The sequence below is a fragment of the Babylonia areolata genome, chromosome 11 (assembly GCF_041734735.1).
Source record: "Babylonia areolata isolate BAREFJ2019XMU chromosome 11, ASM4173473v1, whole genome shotgun sequence".
In the NCBI taxonomy this organism is placed as follows: domain Eukaryota; kingdom Metazoa; phylum Mollusca; class Gastropoda; order Neogastropoda; family Buccinidae; genus Babylonia; species Babylonia areolata.
In genome coordinates this window covers 7,291,588-7,316,642 of record NC_134886.1, presented here as the reverse complement: position 1 = coordinate 7,316,642, position 25,055 = coordinate 7,291,588, and the positions used below count along the sequence as shown (strand labels likewise).

Below are 25,055 nucleotides of genomic sequence, written 5' to 3'. Positions count from 1 at the left end.
CACACACACACACACACACACACACTGATACAGTGATACACAGATACTATTACACACACACTGATACAGTGATACACAGATACTATTACAGAAAGTACAACTTGGAAAGTTTGAAACTGAGAAATATGGTAATTTGGAAAAATGATGGCAAAAAAACAGCAAAGAATTGCACTACAACAAGCCTAAAAGAACAAAAAACACCTGGCGCAGAACCGTCAAAGAAGAACTCAAGACCCTGAAGCAAACATGGGGTACTACTCAGAGACAGGCCTTTAAAAAGACAAAGATTGGCAGTTCTCCATTGCTGCCCTTAAAGCCAGAGGGCATATTGGGCAGTTAGTAACTTAAGTAAGTAATAACTTTGAAAGTAAGTAAGCAAACCAAAAAAATAAAAACCCAAAAAAATCCTTCCTCACCAATGGTCAAGATCCCCCCTTTTCGTTCATTGATGTCGGTACTGGATACCATCTCAAACACATGGTGGTTGAACTCATCCAGGAAGAGGGTTATGTCAGGCTGGGGTAGCTCCTGAAGGTCGTTGGCCAGAAAGTGGTACAGGTCTTTGGCCGTCTTAAGGCGCACCTCCTCGCTCCGGTTCTTCAGACCAGCCACAAACTGGTGCATCATCTGCTGCGTGCTGCTCGTCATACTGCCTTGTTATTTTCCTGCCTGACGTGCAGAAACATAATGCAATATATATATAACAGGGTTCGAATTGAACTTCTTTTTTTTTAGTGCCAGTCGAGCACTCTGGACAAAACATTTGAGCGCGCCATTGTGGTTTCGGGTGCCAACATAATAAAATGAAATAAAAACTTCCTTCGCTTCAACCGTGTACCATGGAAAGTCTTTCTGCCAGGCTTCATTGTACACATGCTGGCACTTTGATTCATACCCCTGCTGATTATTCTTTTTGTCATCCTGAGATTTTGTTTCCGTTTCAGGAGCCAAAATTTCTTAAAAAGTTCTTTTAACATTAAAGGTGGGAAGCATCGTTCATCGCTAACACGCCATGAACATCATTCAACATCCAATCACGTATGCGCAAAGATGATGCTCCGCGAAGCGAGCTGCAGCAGATGACACTTTACATTTAAATGGACCGCGTTAGAGCTTCCTTCCTTGGTGTGTCTTTTAATTTTCTTTCGCCTACATCAATTTTTTAGTGCCAACTGGGCACTCTTGACAGAAAATGTGTGTGCCCAAGCCAACTTTTCATAGCATTTGCACCCGGGCACCCTCTAAATGCAAACCCTGTATAAGTATACACTCTTCGACAAATCAGAAACAATATAAAACATGATTCCTGAAGACATTGTCATCCTGCCTTCTCTTTTCCTGCCTCAGTTATGGATACACAATGGTATGTATATTTTGTATATTAAAAAAACATTTTTTTAAAACAATATACAAAATAATTCATGAAGACACAAGTTTATTACTACGTCCATCATCAAACAGAAACATGCATGCATGTGCACACACGCACACACACGTACACTTCTGACGTGTCATGGGGGTTGTGATGTTTCATGCTATTCAATGATCCAGAAGGATAAAGGAAATGCAATGTACATGGTAAAGCCAAGGTGACAGAAAAGCAAGAAGGTAGCATTTAATTTGTGCAAGAGATAAAAAACATGTTTGTACAAAACTGCCAGGCAATGCTTTTTTTTTTTCCAAGTACCCAAGCAGTGCAATGCATTTAATATTTTAAATGATTTGTCTGACAGTGAGAGTGTCACAGTGGTCCTCCAAGCACTATCAAATTAACTGTCTGATTCAAACAATATGCTTACAGTCAAGTGAACTACCAAATTAACTGTCTGATTCAAACAATATGCTTACAGTCAAGTGAACTACCATGAGCACCAATTTCCATCAGTATAATACAGATACTGAAATAGTACATGTATATCACAAACAAGAAACAATCTATTTAAAAGACCAAACCTGATCCTTTCAAACATTATCTAAATCTACCACTGTACCTATGGACCTCTCACTAGTTTCGTGTGTGCATGTGTGTGTATGTGTGTGTGTGTGTGTGTGTGTGTGTGTAATGGATTGGATTGAAAAAGACAAGACTGCTTTCTTGTCACAAGTTTTATGTGTGAAAATGGGATATTCTGCCTTGGGAGTGTGTGCTGTCACAGTGCAGTGTCAGCCTTTTTTTCTCTTTACAATAGTAATTGCATCAGTATCACTTGACTTGACTTGACTTGACTTGATCAACGATTGAGGCTTATTTGCCTGTTCGTATCACATTGGATTTACCATCACAGTGCACTATTTTAGCTAAAAAAAACTCAAGTACATGACACAGACACGTGGTACACACGGCCACGGTACACACAGACACACGCACACAATCACAACAAAATAGTATTTATATATTCAAACTCATCCCAGACATTGAAAGACTGAAGGTCTGTGAATACTCTCTGATACAAATAAAACTTGCCTTTCGTTTGATTTGATGCAAAATGGTTAAACACACTGATCAAATAAAATAGCCGAACACGCTGATCAAGGAAAATGTCCGAAACCTGACACTGGCTTTGATGGTCACAACATCAGTTTCGTCACGAATGCCATGTTTAACCTAAAACTGCTGTAGGTCTTTCACTGTTGCAGTCTGCTAATCTTTCAGCTGCAAAGTAAAATACTTAAGCAGTCTAAGCAGTGTTAAGATTGCTAAGTCATGTTGTGGACAACGTTCATGAATGTATTCGCATCATTGGGGTGTTGTTTACTTTTTTTCCCCAGACCGACTTCAATTGTTTTCTTTGAACTGAAGATGCACAACCTGTTTACATGACAAATCAAGTTCACAATAAGTCCCAAACATCAAGTCTACGATAACGACGCAAAAGCAACACTGAAATTAAACTCACGTCAGTGCGTACAAAAAAAATCAACACTCAGCAGAGTGCAAATGAATGCAGACGGGGTTTTGCACCGTTTCCCATGTTAGCTTTTGCTGTGTATCTAAATCTCGAAAGCTTCGCGTGGTCTTCGCGAGACCATCACAGATTGTTTTTAACCCGCAGTTATTTGTTATGTATTTAGAATTATTGTAGCGATGGTCTGAAATAATGTACATGTTCTGTTCTTTTAAATGAGTAAAGGAATATCTAACACTGACTAGGAGATAGATTTTTCTTTTTTTTTCTTTTTTTTTGGGGGGAGGGGGGTGGGGGGGGCCGGTTTTCTGCTGACTTACTTCCGCTTTTCATAACGCGTGTGATTGTACATGTATGACTTGTCTGTGGAATCAAGGAACGCAATGCGCCTTAAGTTTGCATCAGACCTTGTCAGGAGTTACTGGAATATGGACTAGTGTTGGCATTGTGGTTGGTGAAAATGGCAGAGCAGATGTTTCAGATGACTGTCGAGCCGATACCAAACGGGAAAATTTCTTCGGAAAAACAAAACAGTGTGTTCAGTGTTGATGAAAAGGGCGAGCCACAAGCAGCTGAAAATAACAGTTTCAATGACACATCATCTGAGGGAACTGGTCGTGATGGCTTGCAAGACAAACATGAACCTCGATCAGTGTTTACCACGTACCTTTGTGCTCTCAGACCATGGTCTTTTACAGCATCCATCAGCCCAGTGGCTCTAGGTTCCACTCTTGCTTACAAATCAACTGGTTCTTTTGATCCATTGATCTTTCTCACCACTGTTGTTACAGCACTATCGGTGCATGCAGCAGGGAATCTGGTGAACACATACTATGACTACATGCGTGGAATTGACAACAAGAAAAGTGACGACAGAACACTAGTTGACAAACATTTGTCACCTCAAGATGTTGCGTCGTTTGGAGGATTGTTTTACATCTTTGGATGTGCTGGATTTTTAGTGCTCACATTTTTATCTCCAGCAAAGATGGAACACCTTGCACTTGTTTACTTCTGTGGACTATCAAGCAGCTTTCTGTACACTGGTGGTCTAGGACTGAAATACCTTGCCTTAGGAGATCTTGTGATTGTGTTCAGCTTCGGACCTCTGACCGTTGTTTTTGCATACCTCACTCAAGCGGGTCAGTTGGCACTTTTCCCGTTTTTGTATGCAATCCCCATTGCCCTGAACACTGAAGCGATTCTTCACAGTAACAATGCACGTGACATGGAAACAGATAAACTTGCAGGCATTGTTACTTTAGCAATCCTTTTAGGTCATTTTGGTTCATATGCTCTGTTTTGTGTCTTAATGTTCCTGCCATACATTGTTTTCATACTTTTAGGACTGCATATGACACCATGGATGTTCCTTCCTGTTTGCTCTATTTTTCTGGCTTTCAAGCTGGAGAAACAGTTCCGACGAAAGGACTTAACACACATGCCTCAACAAGTGGCGAAGCTAAACTTGTTGATTGGCTGCCTGTTTACAATAGCATGTCTTTTCTCTAATAGTGGTAGTCTGCCATCTTTACAAAAAAACATCCCATCGGCTTATGAAAGGTCTTAACGAATTTGAATGAAGGGAAAAAAAAGAAGCCCCAGCTGGTGTATTCTTTCTGATGTTGTGTTCCTTTGTGTCAGTGATGTCCATATGTTAATTTTGCAGTGGCACACATACAGTCAGACATATACACACAATATATACTTTCTTTGCAGTGGTACACAGACACAGTTAGACTCACAAAATCACTTACAAACACCATCTGTGCTTTTAGACAATCAGTTTGCATAAAATAAAGGTGTTGTTTTGTTGTTGTTTTTCAGCTTGAAAATATTTTCTGTTGATTCTCATTTCAGTTATATGCAGACTGATACGATGAAAATTATCATCCCCTCATCCCACCTCCTACACCTATCTCTTGCTCTCAAAGAGTCATTCTTTCACACTGACACATGGTTTGCACACATGCTTCACCCACCCATGCACCCCACACACATGACACACACACTTATGTCATGTGTCTGTGTGTGACTTTAGTTAAGGTATCTATGGTAGAGTACATGGTCCGCAATGCAAGGACATCCAGGAGTCATGACGTGGGTGCGGCCCAGCCCCTGTAGTGTAAGGAGTTAAAGGCTGAAACACTTGACTGAGGGGTGCTTCTTCTGTCAAGTCCTTGCGATGTCCAGCTCTCCCTAGAGTTTCTTATTACATGGCATCTTTGATGTGTCTTGTTAACTCAAATGTTATACAGTGAAATTTTTAGAGGATCAGAATTCAGTAAAAATTGTGACATTAGATTAATGGGGTATTGTTGAACTTTATTGGTAACCTTCAAATTGTATTTCACAACATTGTCCTGCAACTGAGATTGTCATTGTAGTCTGATGGACTGTTAATAGCAGTATATTGGTTGGTTGATTGACTTCAGGACTAAGTGATGGAATCATTGATGGTCATCTTGATTGCAGATTTCTACTGAGTTTCAAATCTTTCATGATAAAGGATATCATTGTATGCCACAGGAGCAAAACATCAAAATTTGGTGTTGTCCTTCCAAAATTCCATTAAACTCAAACTGTGACAGTGTCTAGGAACACTCATACATATGTGCACACATTGTGATAACTTTACTTATGCTGAGAGTGCTTCCTAAGTTTTAGAAAAAATAATTTATGATAGAAGTTTTTCATGTCTCCCATCCCATCCACTCCCAACTCAAAACTGAAGAAAAATCATTCATCTACCAGGTCTGTCTATCATCTGTCCACTTTACTAGATACATCGTTTAACTAAGTTTGTTGACAGTGATCATGGTCGAACTTGAAAGTCACGTGGTCAAGGAAATGGCTTCATGGAATTTATTTCTCAAGTACAAACAAACAGAGAACTTAAGAAGAAAAAATGTGGTTTTGATTTAATTGTAGCAAGCACCCATGCCTTGCTCAGTTTGTGATCTTTACTCTGGTTCAGCTGAAGGTCACAGCAGACTTGCTTTCAGTCTGCCCACTGCACTCCAGTGTCAGTTTCGGCCTGATATGGTGGACCTTGAGGAGAAACTGGTTGGCCGGGCAGAGCTCTGGTGAGTTCATCACTGAAACAAACCTGACTATTTAGCATGGCTACTGGGAAGCAGAAGAATGTCCACATTGGTAATGGTGTCTTGGACAGTTTAGACCAGTCTTGATACAGTTTACACAGATAGCCAGCTGTGGAATATCTAAGTTGCTTGAAAATGAATGATATATATTTGGCTATGACCCAGATCAAGAATATGTAAAGAAACCATTTGAATGTTTGCACTCTTAACTTTCACGCAGTTTCAGATCATTTCATTTGACTGACAAAAACCGAACAAACAGATGTAACTGTCAGAGTTTTCCATGTCGGAAAGCTCATGAAAGATCAAGAGAACACTATACAGATAGTATTTATTTTGTTTAATACATTCTGGTCAGTTGTATCCATTGGTTGTGAATGTGACAGTGGACATTCTCAGTTTAATGTTAATCATGTAACTTGTATGTTTATTTCAAACCCAACTCCACCCCACCCCTCCACACACACAGAGAGAGAAAAAAGTATCTCATAGTGATTGACTCATACAGAAAAAGTACTGGTTGCAGCCTGTCAGTGTGTCAGCAGGTACACATTTATTTTAGCATTTTACCCTTTGGGTCTATGAAGTGGTTCAACTCCTGGCAGCACCTGACCTAGTGGGTAACCGGGTACAACCAGAAAGTTAAATTCCGATCGTCCAGGCTACCTACATGCACACCTGCTTGTCCCTGAAACTTGTATGTATTTTGTAAAAGATCAGGTACACATATTAAAGATCCGATGGGTTGCAAAAGTAGTCTAAGATGTTAGCAATGCTCACAAAGTTTGTTCAGAGTTAGGAATTTTCTTTTGTAAGTCTAATTCCATTGATGAAGGAAAATTCTGTGTGTGAACTGATGAAGCAAACTTAGTCACAAGTGAGTGCAGCAAAGATCCATTCTGCAACCCAGCCCAAGTGATCAGTCAAGTCAACAGTAAATTATAACAATTAACATTCAAAAACTTTTTATCTATCCAGCATGCACCATCCAGAAAGCAGGGTCAGTGTGGCTTCTGAATAGCTGTGTAAAATTAGTCATGAATACACATGGAAGTCGTCATGAAACATGTAGATCTTTCTGAACACATGAGGACTTAGGCATGGCAGGCTGAGAAGCCATGAAAAGGAAGAATGGGAGGATACAACTTAATCCAGTGTGTACTACCACGGTATTATTTGGGGGCACAACCCATTGTCTTATCTGTTTTCATCATCATCATCATCATCATGCAAAAACAGTGCTACTGGACAGCAGCCAAAGAATGAAAGATTATGGTGAAAAAAATGACTCTAGTCTATTCTCACCAACCTTGCTGTGCTATGTTGTGTAATTATTAATTATTTATTTATTTATTTATGTAAGCTTATCTATTATTTATTCACCTTTTTTTTTCTTTTTTTTTTCTCAAGGCCTGACGAAGCGCGTTGGGTTATGCTGCTGGTCAGGCATCTGCTTGGCAGATGTGGTGTAGCGTATATGGATTTGTCCGAACGCAGTGACGCCTCCTTGAGCTACTGAAACTGAAAATGTGTAAAATTAGTCATGAATACACATGGAAGTCATCATGAAACATGTAGATCTTTCTGAACACGTGAGGGCTTAGGCATGGCAGGCTGAGAAGCCATGAAAAGGAAGAATAGGAGGATACAACTTAATCCAGTGTGTACTACCATGGTATTATTTGGGGGCACAACCCATTGTCTTATCTGTTTTCATCATCATCATCATCATCATGCAAAAACAGTGCTACTGGACAGCAGCCAAAGATTGTGGTGAAAAAAATGACTCTAGTCTATTCTCACCAACCTTGTTGTTCTTTGCTAACATAGATGTTTCTTTTAAAATGTCATGTGTTTTTATTTTGATTTCTAAAGAATTGTACAAGTGCTATGTGTGCATTGTAAAGCGTTGGCTTTGTTTTGTTGTGGTTCGTTTTTTGTTGTTGTTATGTTTTTGGTGTGGTTTTTTGGTGCTTGATAGAGCTAAGTTTGTTGGTGCTTGGATAGTTCAAAACCTGTTGGGTGTTTCAAGTGATAACTATATGTATTGTTAAATCTTTTTGTTTATTGTTTACTTCATGTGTGTGTGTGTGTGTGTGTGTGTGTGTGTGTGTGCTCAGTTTATGATTGTTTCATTCTGTAAACCTGTTACTTCACTTTGTGCATCAGCGTAAGTCATTAAGTGTGACCGTAAATTCCTCAGAGAATACAAGAATGTTTCTTGTGAGCATGGAAAACACAGGATTTGTTTTAGTATGCCGTACATATCATGATGGTCTTGGTTGTAACTGAATTGTATTTAAAAGTGTGTGTGTGGTTGAATATTACAATGTTGTGTTTGAATACTTTTGATCAGTTCCTATCTTTTCTCCCTTATTCCCTCTAATATGGATATATCTACTGTCACCATTGATTCTTTACTTAAATACTGGCATTCAGTTACCCCTGTTTAATTTATTGAATTTTCAGCAAGTGTGTGTTTTAAATCTGATGCCATTCATGGTGCAATTGTTTACAGTCATAATTCAGTTGTTTGTTATGTTGTTGCTGTTTGTTATTTCTGTTGTTGTTGATGTTCTGTTGCAGAGATTCAAAGCTTTGGAGCTTAGTGTAATAGAGTTTTGTTATAGGATAGGATTATGTCAGTATTTATGTGGGAGCAGCTGAAAGATATTGGTGAATAAATATGTTGCTACTGGTGTAAAGTTTTGAGTTATGTTGTACCACTGGTATTGACTTGAGTTCATATGAAGGTAAAAAAGGAGAATCTCTCAACACAAAAAGCAGAAGTGTTTTTGAGTGTTTTTATGACTTCGAGTTAAACTCTTGAGTGTGTGTGTGTGTGTGTGTGCATGTGTGTGTGTGAATTTTGTTTGTTTTTTCAGTGTATTGTTTTGTTTGTGCTGGTCTTCTGACTGGTTTTTTGTTGTTGTTGTTTGTTTGTTTGTTTGTTTTTGTTTTTTTGTTGTTGTTTTTTTTGTTGTTGTTTTTGTTTGTTTTTTTATACTCAGAAGAATGATAATATGACTTTATAGATAAATTATTTTGGCTGATGATATTTCATGATAACATGTAGACGATGTATTAAATTATGCTTAAAATCACACAGATCTTATGCTAAAATATTTCTGTCTTCTCAACATTTTGATTTTTAAATACCTTATGTGATACACAATGATTTGTATTTGCAAAAGGTTCAGTTGAAAACTTCCAAGATTTTCCAGCAATTTTTTAATTCTTAACAGTCCTGAAATTCACAGTCTGAAAGATTACATAAAAACAGATGATATATTACATAAATTTACAAGCCCTCATTGATTAAAGAAACAATCCTTTGAAAATAGAGTCAGTGAAATTTACAGGTCCTCACTGAAAGAAAAAGAAAAGTTGTTTATTATTTTCCAGATTGGTTGGAAATTCATTGGCCTTCATTAAAAAAAATATATATATATATCCCCAAAAAAGTCATGTCTGTTCTCTTTTCCAAATTCATTGGAAATTTACAGACATATTAACAATAATAATAATAATGGATACTTATATAGCACACTCTCCAGAAATCTGCGCTAGGTGCTTTACAAAAACGCTTTTGTTAACATAAAACATTACATCAATGTTACATACACACACACCAAAATGTGACTACACACACACACACACACACACACACACACACACACACTGCATACATACATTTTAACATACATGTGTATCTAATAGCTGCCCTAACACATACGCACACATAGACAGGCACAAACTTGCATAAACACACGCACACACAATACACATTTATATACATGCATGTAGTTATGTACACATATATATGTATACACACATAGTCAAGCACAGCTAACGCAAAGGAAGTGAACCTGCCACAATTGAACTTATTGCTGAGGGAAAAGGTGAGTTTTGAGACGAGATTTAAAATATGCGAGGGAATCAGAATGACGGAGGTTATCGGGGAGCTTGTTCCACATCTTTGGCAATTGAAAAGAAAACGATCTGTGTTTTCTTACTTCTTACATAGGTCTTACTTCTGACGTGAGATATCCTGAGAAGTCAAGTATATTGTGAAAAACTAGTTTGAGAAATGAAAATTTATAAAGAGAGAGAGATAAAGAAAAGAGATATTGCTTGTAATTGTATAAAAATGAAAATTAAAAAGAGAGAAAGAATTCTCCAAATTCTTTGGAAGAAATTCAGGTTTGTCGAAACTTTCAAACTTTCCCCCCCAAAGAAATCAGCACAGACTTCAAATCCAGTCGCTCCAGAACTGATGACTATCTCAGTACCTGGTTTTCTTTTAAAGAAAGCAGCCCAGTTTTGTCAAAGCTCAACTCCAATGATTTGTTTGTTTGTGTGTGTGTGTTTTTGTTTGTTTTTGTTTTTGTTTTTTTTGTTGTTGTTGTTTCTGAAGCCGGCTCACAAATGACTGATTTTTATTATTCAAACTTTTTTTTTTCAATAGAAAAATACATGCAAGCAGGTCTATTCAATCATCTAGACACATAAAATTTTCCTTTGGATTTCAAGCAGTGATCACACCAAATAAAGTACAAGAGCAGCAGTCTATGTTCCTCTTTCGCCTCGTCAAGTCTCCACACTCAGCTCTTTCAAGTCTGGCCTTAAAACCCACCTCTTCCCAAAATAGCCTCCCTTCCCTGCCTCTTCCTTGTCTTTAGTTTCTCCAGTTTTAGAGTTATGCATGCGTGTGAATGACTGGTGCGAAAGTGCTTTGATTTGTCTCTGCACAAGATTCAGCGCTATATAAATACCATTATTATTATTATTATTATCTGGTTACCAGAAATGAAACCTGCACAGAGGAGACCAATGTCCAGAAATGAAACCTGCTCTAAGGAGAACAGTGACTGCTGATGGGCTTGACACAGTGGTGCATTGACATTGTGACTCACACAGACAAACACAACTGCAGCCCTTATTCCCCCCCACATTTACGACCACTCCATCAGCACAATAGCTGGTACATGTGACAAATTGCTGGAAATATTAGACAACAAGATGTAACTCTTTCCTTTTCTTTTTTTTTATAAATTTTTTTATCCTCTTCTTTTTCCTTTTCTGTGCCAGCTTTCTACTATTTATTTTTCTGCGTTCATAGCCTGCACCTCCCATTTTCACACATGTGCGAATGGGATTTTACATGTATCAGCACTGTTTTTACCCCACCATGTAGGCAGCCATTCTCCCTTTTCAGGGCTTGCATGCTGGATGTATTCTTGTTTCCATAACCCACCGAACACTGACATCCATTACAGAATTTACAGAATCTTTAATGTGCGTATTTGAAATGTGCTGGATTCTTGTAGTGTAACTCGTAGTACTCTTGCCATTATGCCAGCACCACCTTTGTCCAAATATTCAACTTAGGACAATGGATAGACTATGCTTGGTACTTCCTGTCAAATCTGAATGCCATTGCCTCGACATTCATCTTCTTTTCAACCCTCAGTACAACAACCAGACCTCTGCTCTACCTCAGAAACATGATTTCTCTTCAATCATTATCCAGATTAGTAAAACCCCAAGATGACCTTCATGATTGTGGTATACATATTTGACACAATGTGACCGGGGTCAGTGTATTTATAAACGTGAAGATTAATGTCTGTCTTCACTCAGGGATGGGCAGAAATTAGTTTTGGAAACCAGCCTCAGAAATCACAGAACACTGACCTCAGTCATTATTTTGTACAGATCAGTGTAATTAGGTGAATGATGAATGATGGCCTTCAGGGATGGGCAGTAATTGGTCGTGGAAACCAACCTCAGAAAATCAGTGGCCAAACAAAACAGGCCTGGAGCAAAGGGTTCTGATGTTAGCCGTGACAGACTGTTACTGAAAGGAATATGGTTTTCAGATTGGCCATAGTATGTGAATGCATTGAAATCACCACAAAAGCTACTAGATCAGTTCAGTTGAGAAGTTTTGTTTTTTGTTTTTTTATCCTTATTTCTTCTTCTTTTTTCTTTTTTTCAATTAACAGTATTTTAGAAAGTCACTTTATACTATGTAAGCTCTCAAATTGATCCAGTAATGGGAAAACTCTCCATGGATTTAACTTTGACCTAATCCAAAAATCAATAAATCACCATTCACTATCACCTGGAGGGGATTGTATGCTGCTGACTGGCTTTGTTATTGATGATCTGAACACATCTGTCATATGATCAGTTGATTTTCTCATGCAAGTAATTATAAGCCCTATACTATACTATATATATATATATATATATATATAAGTATCTGTAAGCACTCTCAGCTTTCTTCTTCTCTAACACCATCCATCCATCAGCCGCCTTTGATACTGTTGGTCATCAGATTCTCCTCAACCATCTGAATTGCACTTTTGGAACCTGCGATCTTGCTCTCTCATGGTTCCGCTCTTATCTGTCTGACCGGTCCAATGTGTTGTTTCTGTTTGCGATCTTTCATCCTCCCCTTCCGACATACAGTTTGGTGTGCCACAAGGCTCCATGCTTGGGCCCATTCTGTTTGTTCTCTATACACAAATGATTTCCACCATTCTGAATCATCATTTGTTGTCCCACCATAACTTTTCTGATGACAACTAGCTGTATCTGTCGCGACCTCCGTCTCTCCTTCCCTCTCTCATTGACTCTACTCAGGCCTGCATCTCCGATCTGAAGACGTGGATGACTGAAAACAAGGTTAAATGAGGATAAAACTGAAATCATGATTATCACCCCACAAAGACTTTGCCACTCAGTCTCTCTTCCTTCCTCAGTCTCCCTCAGTGGCATCGGCGTTCCTCTTTCCTCTTCCGTCCACAGTCTTGGTGTCATACTCGACCAGTCTCTTTCCTATCAGCAGCATGTTGCAAATATATGCAAACTGTGTCACTTTGAAATTCGAAGAATTGCATCCATTCGTCTTCTCCTGACTGAAGATGCAACCAAACTCTCCTGTGTCTTTGTGCTGTCCCACGTGGATTATTGTAATTCCCTACTTGTTGGTTCACCCAGCTACCTCATTGCTAGGCTTCAGAAAGTCCAGAGCCATGCTGCTTGTCTTGTCTTTCGTTCCTGTAAATTTGATCACGTCTCTCCTCTCCTTCATACTTTACACTGGCTCCCAGGACAGGAAAGAATTATTTACAAAGTTGTCTCTCTTTGTTTGAAGTCCATTGAGGCTTCTGGTCCACAGTATCTTTCTGACCTCATTCATACTTACATACCCTCACGCCAACTCCGCTCTTCTTCCAACACCCGTATACTGCAGTTGGAAACGCTTTTCATCTAAAATTGGAATGTCCTGACTAAAGCAATAGAAATTATGTCCACAACACCTTCTCTGGCCAGAGTCATCCTGTTTGTACACCAATGTCAGAAGTTGATAAAATGTTATGCTTTCCATTAAACACCTGTAAAGATGGCAAGTTTTCTTTGGAAACTGTAGCTATGGAATTATAAAAAAGTTAGTGTTCAGATCCACTCCATCATGCTCTATTAACAGTTATTACAAATGTAGTTATTTATTTGAATTTTGTCACAATAGTCAAGGAATGGTTTTCAATGTGTATGCATTTTGGAAAGTGGGGGCAGGTCAAATGATTAAATTTATACTGACATAAGAGTGTGGGTGACTCACTATATATATATACATACATATCCATGTTGTCTTCATTATTATTATGTTCCCTTTGTTAAAACTGCAGTCTTCCACACCCCAGAAATAAACTTTTGGACACCTCATTAAAAATTTCTAAATAGCCTCTGCAGTCCCATTTATCAACCCCCTCATCCACTTTTCTGCTCCCCATCACCACAAAAAGTGCAAAATAATACAGCAAACTTTTGTCCATTGACAGAAAGCATCACAGTCATTTTCAACCACTAATGAATAAAATGCTCTCACACCATTCTCTCAAACCCATACACTCAACTCATCAATGAAGACAATGATAAGCTTAGTCTTTTTCTTTATTACATACAATATGTACATAACGTCAATAAACTGGGCTACCAAGCATCAAAGTGCTATTTAGTGGCAGATATATATAGCACTAGTAAACCAAACATGCGTGTACACATAGTTAATGAAACAATAGCTCTTCCACAAGAACATAGGGCGAGAAAAGAAACCACTGCTGTGAAAGACAAATTACAGAACTGCAACCAACCAAATTGCTGAGAGTGAACACACGATATGTAACAAGCTCACATGCATTTCTTTCCAAATTATGTAATACATGTAACATGTAATAGAAACACACAGCAAGTGTATATCTTTGTAGTGAGACAGTCATCAAATTATCTTCTTTTCTCTCTCTTTTTTTTTTCAACATCTTCAACTGTACACCATTTACACCCCATTTTGACATGTCAATTTAGATAATTAATTCTTATTTCATTTTTTGTGTGTTGTGTCCCAAAATGTCCATATGTCTCTACATGTCTATATAACTTTCCCATACAGCCAACCTTTTAAACATCTTATCAGCACAGTCAACTGATCAAAATCTCAATTCAGCATGCTTAATAAAAGTTCTCCACTTTGTGCCAACAAGGGAAAATGATGGACAAATGAGATGTGCAAAAACGGAAGCACTTTATCAACACCAACACCATTCTTGAAGTCCTTAAGAAATTAACCTTCATAAGTATTTAGTAATTTAATAAAGTTCTGCTCTGAATTAACCATGACACCATGGAAGCTGTTTAACTGCTGTCAAGATGCAACAGAAAAGAAATTAATCTTCGACAGTTGTAAGCGTATTATAGATTGATACTTCACACAAGCATATTATATATGACACTTTCCTCACAGAGTTCAACTCCACTGCAAGCTTTACACAACAGGAAATTAAAAAATAAAATAATAAAATACGCAGTTTCAAAAATATTAAACACTAATATATGAAAAGCACTTTCCAAAAAATTAAACGCTTAAGATACAGAAAGCACTTTCCAAAAAATTAAACACTAGTAAAGAGAGGAGAAGGGAGTTTCCAAGAAACTGAACCCCAGAATTTGTAAATCCCTTCCGACCAGATGTTCTGAGATGTGAAAAGGCCTTGGGAAAGTGTCAAAAGAGTAAGAAAAAATGTGCACACAAGACAGAATAAATTATGTAAAACATAACAGATACAGCAAAATGTAAAACAAGAAAATGGATATACATGAAGGCAGAAAATAGATACTGTAAAACATAAAACAGAAAGTAGATACTGTAAAGAGTGAGCAACAAAAACAAATACAGGCATAAGTTCAGAAAAGTCCCTTGATCTTGATGAGACAGAGACATGGTTCTGGGGCTGGCTGCAGAAGTCCATGCTTTACCCTTGGAACATGCACATGGCAGCCCCAACAGAATCCTAAGCATTATCCTTGGAATATATGCATAAGGCAGCCCCTACAAAAGCCTATTCATTATCCTTGGAATATATGCTCATGGCAGCCCCTACAGAAGCCTATTCATTATCCTTGGAATATATGCTCATGGCAGCCCCTACAAAAGCCCATGCTTTATCCTTGGAATATATGCTCATGGCAGCCCCTACAAAAGCCCATGCTTTATCCTTGGAATATATGCATAAGGCAGCTCCTACAAAAGCCTATTCATTATCCTTGGAATATATGCTCATGGCAGCCCCTACAAAAGCCTGTTCATTATCCTTGGAATATATGCTCATGGCAGCCCCTACAAAAACCCATGCTTTATCCCTGGAATATATGCACATGGCAGTCAGCCCCTACAGAGGCCTACACATTATCCTTGGAATATATGCACATGGAAACCCCCCCAGAAGCCTACGCATTATCCCTGGAATAAAAGCACATGACAGCCCCTACAGAAGCCTACGCATTATCCCTGGAATAAAAGCACATGACAGCCCCTACAGAAGCCTACGCATTATCCCTGGAATATATGCACATGGAAACCCCTACAGAAGCCTATGCATTATCCCTGGAATAAAAGCACATGACAGCCCCTACAGAAGCCTACGCATTATCCCTGGAATATATGCACATGACAGCCCCTACAGGAGCCTACGCATTGCTGTCAGATCATAATTTATGCATACAGTGGAAGCGGAGACCCCCAAACATTTTTTTCCTCTTGTGTAAAGAAACTAATGATACACATGCACAAACCAGTGGCAGATGTTACTGCTCTCAAAGGAACACCACTAACACACTGGAGAAAAGGACTGACCCATGCTCAATCAACACTTGCAGCACATAAAGAAAAGTTCTGTGTAAGTGCTTTTCAAACATCCCTTTTCCTACTGCAACAAAACAGAATACAATATATTCTGAAATGTAAAGGAAAACAATATTCCACCCTTGCACACATTACATTACACGCTCCATTTCAAATAGAATAGTTAGAGAACCCCCCAACCAAAATATTTACAGAATCCCCTAACCTTCTTCAGTTCAACCTCTGATCTTTCCAGGGGAAATCCATGCATAGCTGTCACTTTCCTGTGCAAAGATCAGAGATCGATTCACTGAACAGAAGGGTTGGGAGATTCTCCACCATGTGCATATAACCTGCTGAAGCTTTTTGCTCTTTTACTAAAAACTGTTTTAAAAAATAAGATTAAAAAAAACAAAAAAACATCCAAGTCTTACAACATAATTTACTCTGCAATTTCACAATCACAGAACTAAATTTTAAATTTAAGCTCTCTTACATTAGATTTTTCACTTTATCCTACGCTACACATCAGAATTATGCTACCTCTTGCTAATTAAAGTGCTCCGAGGACAAATCAGTGATAGATGGCAAAGGCAGGTACACTTTTACACAGCAAGTTAAACACAATTGATCACAACACCGATTACATGACAAAAGAAACAGGTGATTCTCAATCAGACATAATCTGGACAACCAAGACAATGTTTCTTACTAATCCAAAATCTTGCACTTGCAACAGCTCTGTCAAAGAAATTCAGCAAGTCCAAATTCTGTTCAGAGATCTAAATCATCAAAATGAATGATACACGTATGATGTAATACTTGACCAAATTATATATATATATATATATATATATATATATATATATATATATATCTTAAATTATACAAAACCACAACAGAAAGAAAATACCAAAACCAAGACTTTGATACATACACTCAAACTTCATTTTGTTCAGCTAATTTATTCAACAGTACTGCCAATATTACATTTGATTTGTACGTGTGTGTGACGTATGCCTCCCTCTCATTCTCGCCCATCCACCTTCCCCACTACCCCATCCCCGCTGCTTTCCATTCTCCCATTCCATTTCCAGCAAGAAACAAACAATCAAAAAGATGTGCAATAATCTATACATTTTCATACCCACATGGTAATTTCAAACCCATGCATTATCTATTTTCAATGCACACAAAAAACAGAAAGGAAATGGGGTCCACCTCTTCCATTAATTCTAAACTCAATAATTCCATCTTTCAATGGCACTTTTTCTTTAATTTTTTTGCTTTTTTTTATGTGAGCACTATTCCTGTCTGCATGTTTGTTCTTTAATGTAAGCAGCATTTCTCAACTATCCCACATTAATTGTTGTACACAATCTCTACACTGAGCAGGTAGGTCATCAAAAGACTAGGTTTACATCACATAGCCCGTGAAACAGAAGAGAAAGAAACAGAAAAAAATGTACACACAGAAAGGCTTGGTAGGCCAAACAGTCAGCTAAGCATATAGCAACAAACATCTCATCTGTACAATTTTTTTTTTTTTTTTTTTTTTTAAATGTTGGAAAAGTGTTTCCAACTTTAAAAAATATGTCTTCCTATTTGTGCTCAGACTGTGTATGGATATGACAAACTTTTTTTTTTTCTTTCTTAATTTTTGGTTTAGGTCCTTCATTCATTTCCCTCCACTTTTCAAAGTCTGTACAATCACACTGCACAGAAAAAAAACATAAAATTATGTACACTGTTTATATGATTGATTTGTCACTGATGTGGTGAAAATGATCAAAGAACTCACAGCTGTAACTTAAACTTTTGTCACAATACCTGCACAGGACTCTACACAACCTATGTATTCCAAATTGCACAAATCAGTCTGTGTGACACCACACCCCTGTAAACTTACTTTGTATAAATGATTGATAAAGGTAGTAGAGCACATCTAAAAATAAATCACCAACATAAAATGGAAAGATTTCAACTTCATTTCCAATCAAGGCCAATACACTGATGCGTATAATGTGCATGTGCTTCATGCATATGAATTCATGATCTGGGTGCATATCTCTCCATTATACCTGCACAGGCACATGTATGCATGTTGGATTTTTTTTTTTTTTTTTTTTTTTTATCATGATGTCAGAGATGGGAATAGGCAATTGTGAAAAATACTGAAAGTTGGGCTCGGGTTCAGAAGCCTCCTAGGCCCCCCGAGGGATGCAGGGTGCAAGATTCCAAAACATGACAGCTACATATGAAGTATTCGCACAGTCAGATGTTGAGTGCACATAATCTTCAAACAGACCAGAAGTCTGCCGTGAGCCGAGTCATTATTCTTGTTCGATTAAACTCTACCATGGGAGGTTATTTCACCTGAAGATGGAAACCAGAATATCAACTGACACAATGAAGCAATTTTTTTTTTTTTTTTAAACAAGACTGCACTGTAATATAGCTTAAAATTTTCTCAGTAAATTAGTGCAATTCATGGGAATGACCTGTGTGCCTCTTGATAATACAGATTTCCAATAAATATGGAAGATTCCCATCTCTGGGTGTGTTCGTGGATGCTCATATATCATGGACGTGAATACATGTTACATACTTAAGATGCACCAAGGTGTCTTGAGTAGATCTTTTTAAGGCTTTTTTCCAAAAAATATAACATTATTTTTTTTATATGTTATTCTTTCAAAAACACCATTCACGAAAACAAATTTACTTGTGGTTGCAACTATTTCAACATGATTCATGAACACAAAATAAATTTGTGTTTGTTATCATTTCAACAACATGATTCATGAACACAAATCAACTTCATAAGTTCATTACTGAAATACATCATTCAAAATCAGCAATTAAAAAAAAAAAAAAAAAAAAAAAGTATGGATGATACCAACAGAATGAAAAACGATGAAGTCTACTGAGAACAAGAAAATGAATAATCTCGACTGTGCTAAGAACCACTGATCATACCCTTGGTATGGTAACATGAAGATTCGCAATCACTGTCATAACCTACCCGTCCCTTCAATCTTTCTTTGCTCAAAGTCAGATTTGTTCCCCTTCCCACACACATACAGCTCTAGTGTACCCCTCATCGCGTACCACAAAGGCTGTAATTTTTAGTTTTTAGTTCCTCTCTCACCAGACAACTGAAAGTCTGGAATCCAAACTTAAACTGATAACATCAAACATGAAAATGTGTTGACATAATACACACTGTTTATGAATGAGATTTAGATAAGCTGTCACTTAATATGCTAAAAAAAAAATATGCCACTTCCATACATTCAAGTATTATTTGTTGTTTTGATGTTGTTTTTAATGCACAAGTCAAGAACCTAGTGCTGTTCATCTTCCATCATGTATTACTGATGGTGGTCATGATACTGAACAAAAACAGCCAGCATTTCAAAATCACACATTCAGCACCTACTAAAATGGCAGAATCACAAGTTCTCTCACAATAACATGAATAGAAAAATACTAGTTCTCAACAAACCTTCCAAACATCTGTACAAACTGACAAAGCTTAGACAGCTTCATTAAGACAACGATTTTATTTGTTACAGACAACAAACTACAGGCAAAATGATAAATGTTTTTATTAATGTGTGTGTATTAATATGGTTCTATGTGTGATTCCTTTTAAATCAGATATAATTTTTTCAACTGAGGGCCTACCAACCAACTCTGAAATCTTCACACTTGTCTTTTTTCTTTTTTTTTTTCCCCATGCTTTCATAACCATCTACATTAAGTTAAACCTATATTTTCATCATTCTTATCTTTACACATGATTTTTTTGTCACTGTGACACTACTGACAGTGGTTAACTGGCCTGCGTGTTTTTTCTTCTTTTTTTTCCCCCCCAAGATGACTGGTTAAGGGGATCAAAGTAGAACTGTCATTTCTCATTTGTTTCAAACTAACATCTTAAGGCAAACATGGTACCTGACCGCCAAAATTACACAAGCAATTCCTTAATATTTTTTTCTCCTGCATTCTATCATCTTCATCATGTAAGAACAAGTTCTTAAAAAGGGAATTTGGAAACAACATTATTTCATTATCTGGATCACATTTCTAACTCCCCATTATATTATTTATATATATATACATACTGCCACAATGGTACTTACTGTACTCTTGTTCTTCATTATTATTACACAGGCTAACATAAACAATAACAAAAGCAAGTCCATTTTATTATTACATACTGAAGCCGAAAAAGTTTGAAGAAAACTGTCTAAACAACCCCTTTGCCTGTTCCTTTTCCTCTTTTCAGTTACAAATCACCTTTCTCAAACCAGCTACTGATCCAGTAACTGTCAAACATCTGTACACAAAATGAGAAATATTTACATAGTTGTCACAGAACTAATCCTTGTCCATGATATACCACATTTCATTCTGACTTCATCAGATTTCACAAGGATCTAGAAATCCGAAGTAAGTTGTTTTTAGCTGGATCATGAGATCACAAATTCAATTTCATTTCTGTTATCTTGAGGTTGCTTTGGCACAGGCTCAATTCATGTATATGCCATGAACCCTGAGTCCATCTTGTTTTTCTCCATCTGAGGTCTGGTGGTGGTGGCGTTTCTTATGTGTGTGTTTGATTATGAGGAACAAGTTGTGTGTGTGTGTGTGTGTGTGTGTGTGTGTGTGTGTGTGTGTATGTGCATGTGTGAGTGTGTGTGTGTGTGTGTATGTATGTTTGTGTGTGTGTGAGAGAGACGGACAATAGTATCAAGCACATTCTTCAACTCCTCTTTAAATAAAAAGTAATGCCTTACAATGTTACATAATTACATCCTCAAACTCCTCTTTAAATAAAAATTAATGCCTTACAATGTCACAGAATTAATTTTGATCACTGTACTCCTCCTTTACCAGTTGTTTGCTTTTTTTTCATGCCCTCATCAGGAAAAGTCTTTTCAAACTGTACATTCAAACTTATTTTAAAAAAGAAAACTGAAATCACACATGCAAAAACAAACCAAAAATTTCAACATCACTGTCACTCACACTATGACTTTGCCAGTGACAAAGAAAGCTGTTCAAAAGTAAATAGCAGAGTGCTCTTGTGAATGAGTTCAGAACACCCCACGAAATGATCAACATCACATCATGATTACTCAAAAACACACAATCAAATAAAACACACAACACCAAACAGTAATAAAGCAGACAATAATTACAGCAACAAAACCTAGTCTGGATATAGTGTTCTGGTCACTTTCGCTTTTCAATCTTTTTTCCCCAGCTTGACCATACTTCTCTGTAGAAAAGGAAAGGGAATATTGGAAATATTTCCCTGCATTTTTTTTCTTCAACTTAATCGTCATCCACAATCTTTCAACCTCAAACGATGAGAATTAATTGCAGGTGGAATTGCAGGAGATTGTTTAATTCCCTCTCCTGTCTTTAGCAATCTGGAAACATAATCCTGTCATTTTTCCCTTAGCTTTTCTTTCATATCTTCAAGAGTCTTACTCAATCTGTTGCCCCTTTTTCAGAAATACTTCATCTGTTCCTTCTTTCACAGCCCATATATCCAGTGATCAACTGCTAAATCAAAGTCCACTGTGGCTAAGAATGGAGAAGTATTTGGGGCCTTTTAGTACATAAATATATATATATACAAAATTGTAGGTGACTAGTATCTAGTACAGCATATATTTCATACATCTATATTATGTTGTTGTTTTTTCCCCTTTTATAAAATTATCAAAAATTAAACCTTAAAGCTGAAGGCAATCCTTTCCCCTCTCTTTCAATCAGTCTCAGATCTTAAAACTGTCCTACATTTTTAATCACCCCAGTTCGCTCATGCCTACAATTTTTCCCCACAAAAAGCTACTGTCAATCAAAATCATTGTTTACCACTGAGAAAGTCTTTGCAAAACTGAAACAGACGCACACTGAACACTTACTCAAGTACTGGATAAGCTAAACATTAAAAAACCAAACAGCCTTTGACATTCCTCTACAAATCAATCAGTCAGAAATCGCTTTTTGATTCAACATTAACAACCAAAAGCTCTGAGAAATCAATCTGTAATGTTTGTTTACAGCAAGACCATTCACGTTTATTCACAACTGTGTATGTCATTGCTGAGTCTGTCACAGTGATTGTTCTCTCAAGTCAAAGATGTTTTCATGGGATCACAACTGCTGTGCAGAAACCCTAAAAAGACTATACTCAATAACATTTGTTTTCTCAAATGTTCTTACCTAATGTGTAGCATTCAACATCATTTACAAACTGCGCACTGTCACAGCACAGCACAGCCAAGCAGGTGCAGTGTCTAAGCTATGAATTAAATTTTCTTCTCACAACACAAAATCTTCAATCAAAAAAATATATAAATAAAAAAACCAACAACATCTGAATGAATTTCAAACTCCTCCTTTTAAAGATTGTGAATGTCAACACAGCACTTGAAAAATACCACCCCCATCCACTGTTTCTTGAACACAAATGATCTAGATCATTGCTTCTGACTCTGAGGTTTATGCACGCATCATTTCACAGGTCAAATGAGTTTCACTGCCGCAATAGCCAAGCAAAACTCTGAAGCTGTTGTTCTGAATAAAATATTACGAAAAGTAAAATGATGTTGTCTTCACCCATGAACCACAAAATGACTTGCTAATCACAATGCCAGTTTACTCACAGATGCCGGCAAAGGAAAGAAGCCTCTGTGAGCAGTAGAAGTAGTGCAATCCCAAACCCCAGCATTCACAAACCATGGCAGTAACTTCTTTGCAGTGCACAGACAGAAATGTCACAAACAGCAAGCTGATTTGAAAAAAAAAAAAAAAAAGACACACACAAGCTGCAGCACAAACTCAAATGAAACCCTACCAAACCATGCGCACGTTTCCACGGGCAGAAGGCTTGTCACATTCAATTAAACATGCTTTGTTTCCACACGGCTTGTCGTGATCAGCTGCAAGCGACCCATTCATTCTTCACCAACACCAACACATATCTATCAAAACAATCTTGGCAGCAGTAATATCATCCTCAGGTCTGGATGTCATATATCCTGCACACCGTTCTAGCACAAGTGATTTTTTTTTTCCAAAATTTTTTCTCTCTCTCTCTTGGCCTTGGATCAGGAGAAAAGTATCTGATCCAAGGACTAAATAGTTATAACTACTTCATTTCAATCCAGGCTGCACTGTTTCTCTTTTACTCTGTGCTAGCAGCTCAGCTGTCCGTTTGTGCTCCATTCCTGTGCATCCGTCACAAAATCAGTTTGATTTTCAAAGCTTTTCTCAAGCAGTCACAAATCTCACATTTTCACAAACCCTGGTCTGTGCAGCATCTTCATGCTTCACTTCAGTGCTTTTTGTCCTGCTCTCAATGACCTCTACCCATATGCACACATGCCTATCCCTGTCAGTCTGCACACACGCCTACCGCCATCAGCAATGTCACTGCCAATGAGATAAACTGCTCCCAAGAACCTCTCCTCACGAGCACACACGCCGCCTACCCCTGTGAGTCCATAGCAGTGTCAACGCTAATGTATGAAGCAACAAAAGTGCAGCCCACACAAGGGGATCTCTTCACATCACTGTTCACTATACATCACAACACTCAAAGCCCTCAGAAACCTCGCTGGAGAAGTGACTGCCAAATTTCAATCCTCTCTGTCAACTGTTTTTATCACAATCCTGAGCCATATTTCTTTCTTCAAAAAATACTTTTCCTTGTACATAAATACCTTTTTCCAATGGTGATTGGTGTTGCTAAGAACATGGATATTTCTGGTGTATACATATTTACATGTATTTACTTTTGTTAAATCTTGAAGCAATTTTTTTTTTTTAATGAATAGTTTGAATACACTATGATGCAAATGTTAGAAATCAAAGTGAATGTGTGAGGAAATCAGCATAATACATGATCTGATATTGCCTGTCCTGCAGAACTGCACTTCATTCAAATTACACACACCGACACACACTCTCTCTCTCTCACACACACACACATACAGCACCAAAAAGAAAGCAGACCTTGATTTCACTGTCGTTGCATGGCTCTTTCTATGCCTGCTGTCAGGCCATTTTAAAAAATACCTTAGTAACAATTTAAATAATGGACAAGTACTTTTTGGGGCTGTTTTGTTTTTTGGTTTTTGCTTCTTGTTTTTTTCAACTTTATTATTGATAGCTTTTTGTATCACCTTTATAATGACTTACCTGTGTTGTGCATGTGCATGTGAGGGTACTTTTGTTTTGATTTGTTTTGCTTGCTCTCCTACATAACCATCACCGATACCTTCCTCGAACCTCTAGCCATTCCTGTACACACTGCACGCACTTGGCAGTTACATCAAGTTCTTCACACCAGCCCAATGCTCTGAGGAGAGGCGTTCGCACCGATTCAGTTCCCTCTCCTCCCACCACCATGTCCCTTGCCCTGTCTGTCTGCCCTGCCATCGCTGTCATCACGACTACCGGCTGGAGTCCTTTCTCCACTGCCCTGTTCCCCCCCGTCCCCAGCACACACACTGTCTTCCTCCTCTTCTTCTTCCTCCTCTGCCTCAGAGAGATTGTCAGGCGTTTTGGGTCGGGTCTGCTCACTGTCGTCGGAAGAAGCCGCTTGAGAAGTCTGCAAGATAGAGACAAAGATGTGTTCTCTTTGGGTGTGTGTGAGTGAATCAAGGAGTGAGAGTGAGAGTGAGAGTGAGAGTGAGATTGTGAGTGAGTGTGTGAGTGAGTGTGAGTGAAAGAAAGAGTGTGTGTGTGTGTGTGTGTGTGTGTGTGTGTGTGTGTGTGTGTGTGTGTGTGTGTGAAGGAGAGAGAGAGTGTGTCTGTGTGTGTGTGTGT

General features: G+C 37.9%; 3 protein-coding genes across 6 annotated transcripts in view; 1 reads left to right on the top strand and 2 right to left on the bottom strand.

Annotated features, from left to right (window-relative positions):
• The window catches only part of LOC143287483 (serine/threonine-protein kinase mTOR-like), an 80,361-nt gene extending 77,329 nt beyond the window's left edge, over positions 1–3,032 (bottom strand). For 3 of the 4 annotated variants that reach the window (XM_076595499.1, XM_076595501.1, XM_076595502.1), the window contains exons 1-2: positions 2,898–3,032; positions 417–669 (exon numbers count right to left, since the gene is read on the bottom strand). In XM_076595499.1, coding sequence (XP_076451614.1) covers positions 417–648 — 232 coding nt within the window. In that variant the 5' untranslated portion in view covers positions 649–669; positions 2,898–3,032. Of the gene's footprint in view, positions 1–416; positions 670–2,460; positions 2,600–2,897 lie in introns of those variants that run through there. The other variant, XM_076595500.1, reaches the window with a different exon arrangement.
• A 220-nt stretch (positions 3,033–3,252) lies between these two features.
• Positions 3,253–6,513, top strand: LOC143287482 (ubiA prenyltransferase domain-containing protein 1-like). The gene has a single exon (XM_076595498.1). The coding sequence runs from the start codon at positions 3,367–3,369 to the stop codon at positions 4,474–4,476; it is 1,110 nt and encodes a 369-aa protein (XP_076451613.1). The 5' UTR covers positions 3,253–3,366; the 3' UTR covers positions 4,477–6,513.
• Positions 6,514–13,957: 7,444 nt separating this feature from the next.
• LOC143287481 (uncharacterized) overlaps positions 13,958–25,055 on the bottom strand; it is a 30,904-nt gene continuing 19,806 nt past the window's right edge. Inside the window, exon 12 of the mRNA XM_076595497.1 lies at positions 13,958–24,837. Coding sequence (XP_076451612.1) covers positions 24,610–24,837 — 228 coding nt within the window. The 3' untranslated portion in view covers positions 13,958–24,609. The remainder of the gene's footprint in view (positions 24,838–25,055) is intronic.

What these genes read in the sequence shown, in the direction of transcription:
- LOC143287482 (XM_076595498.1), top strand. Translation starts at nt 3,367, where the DNA reads ATGGCAGAGCAGATGTTTCAGATGACTGTCGAGCCGATACCAAACGGG.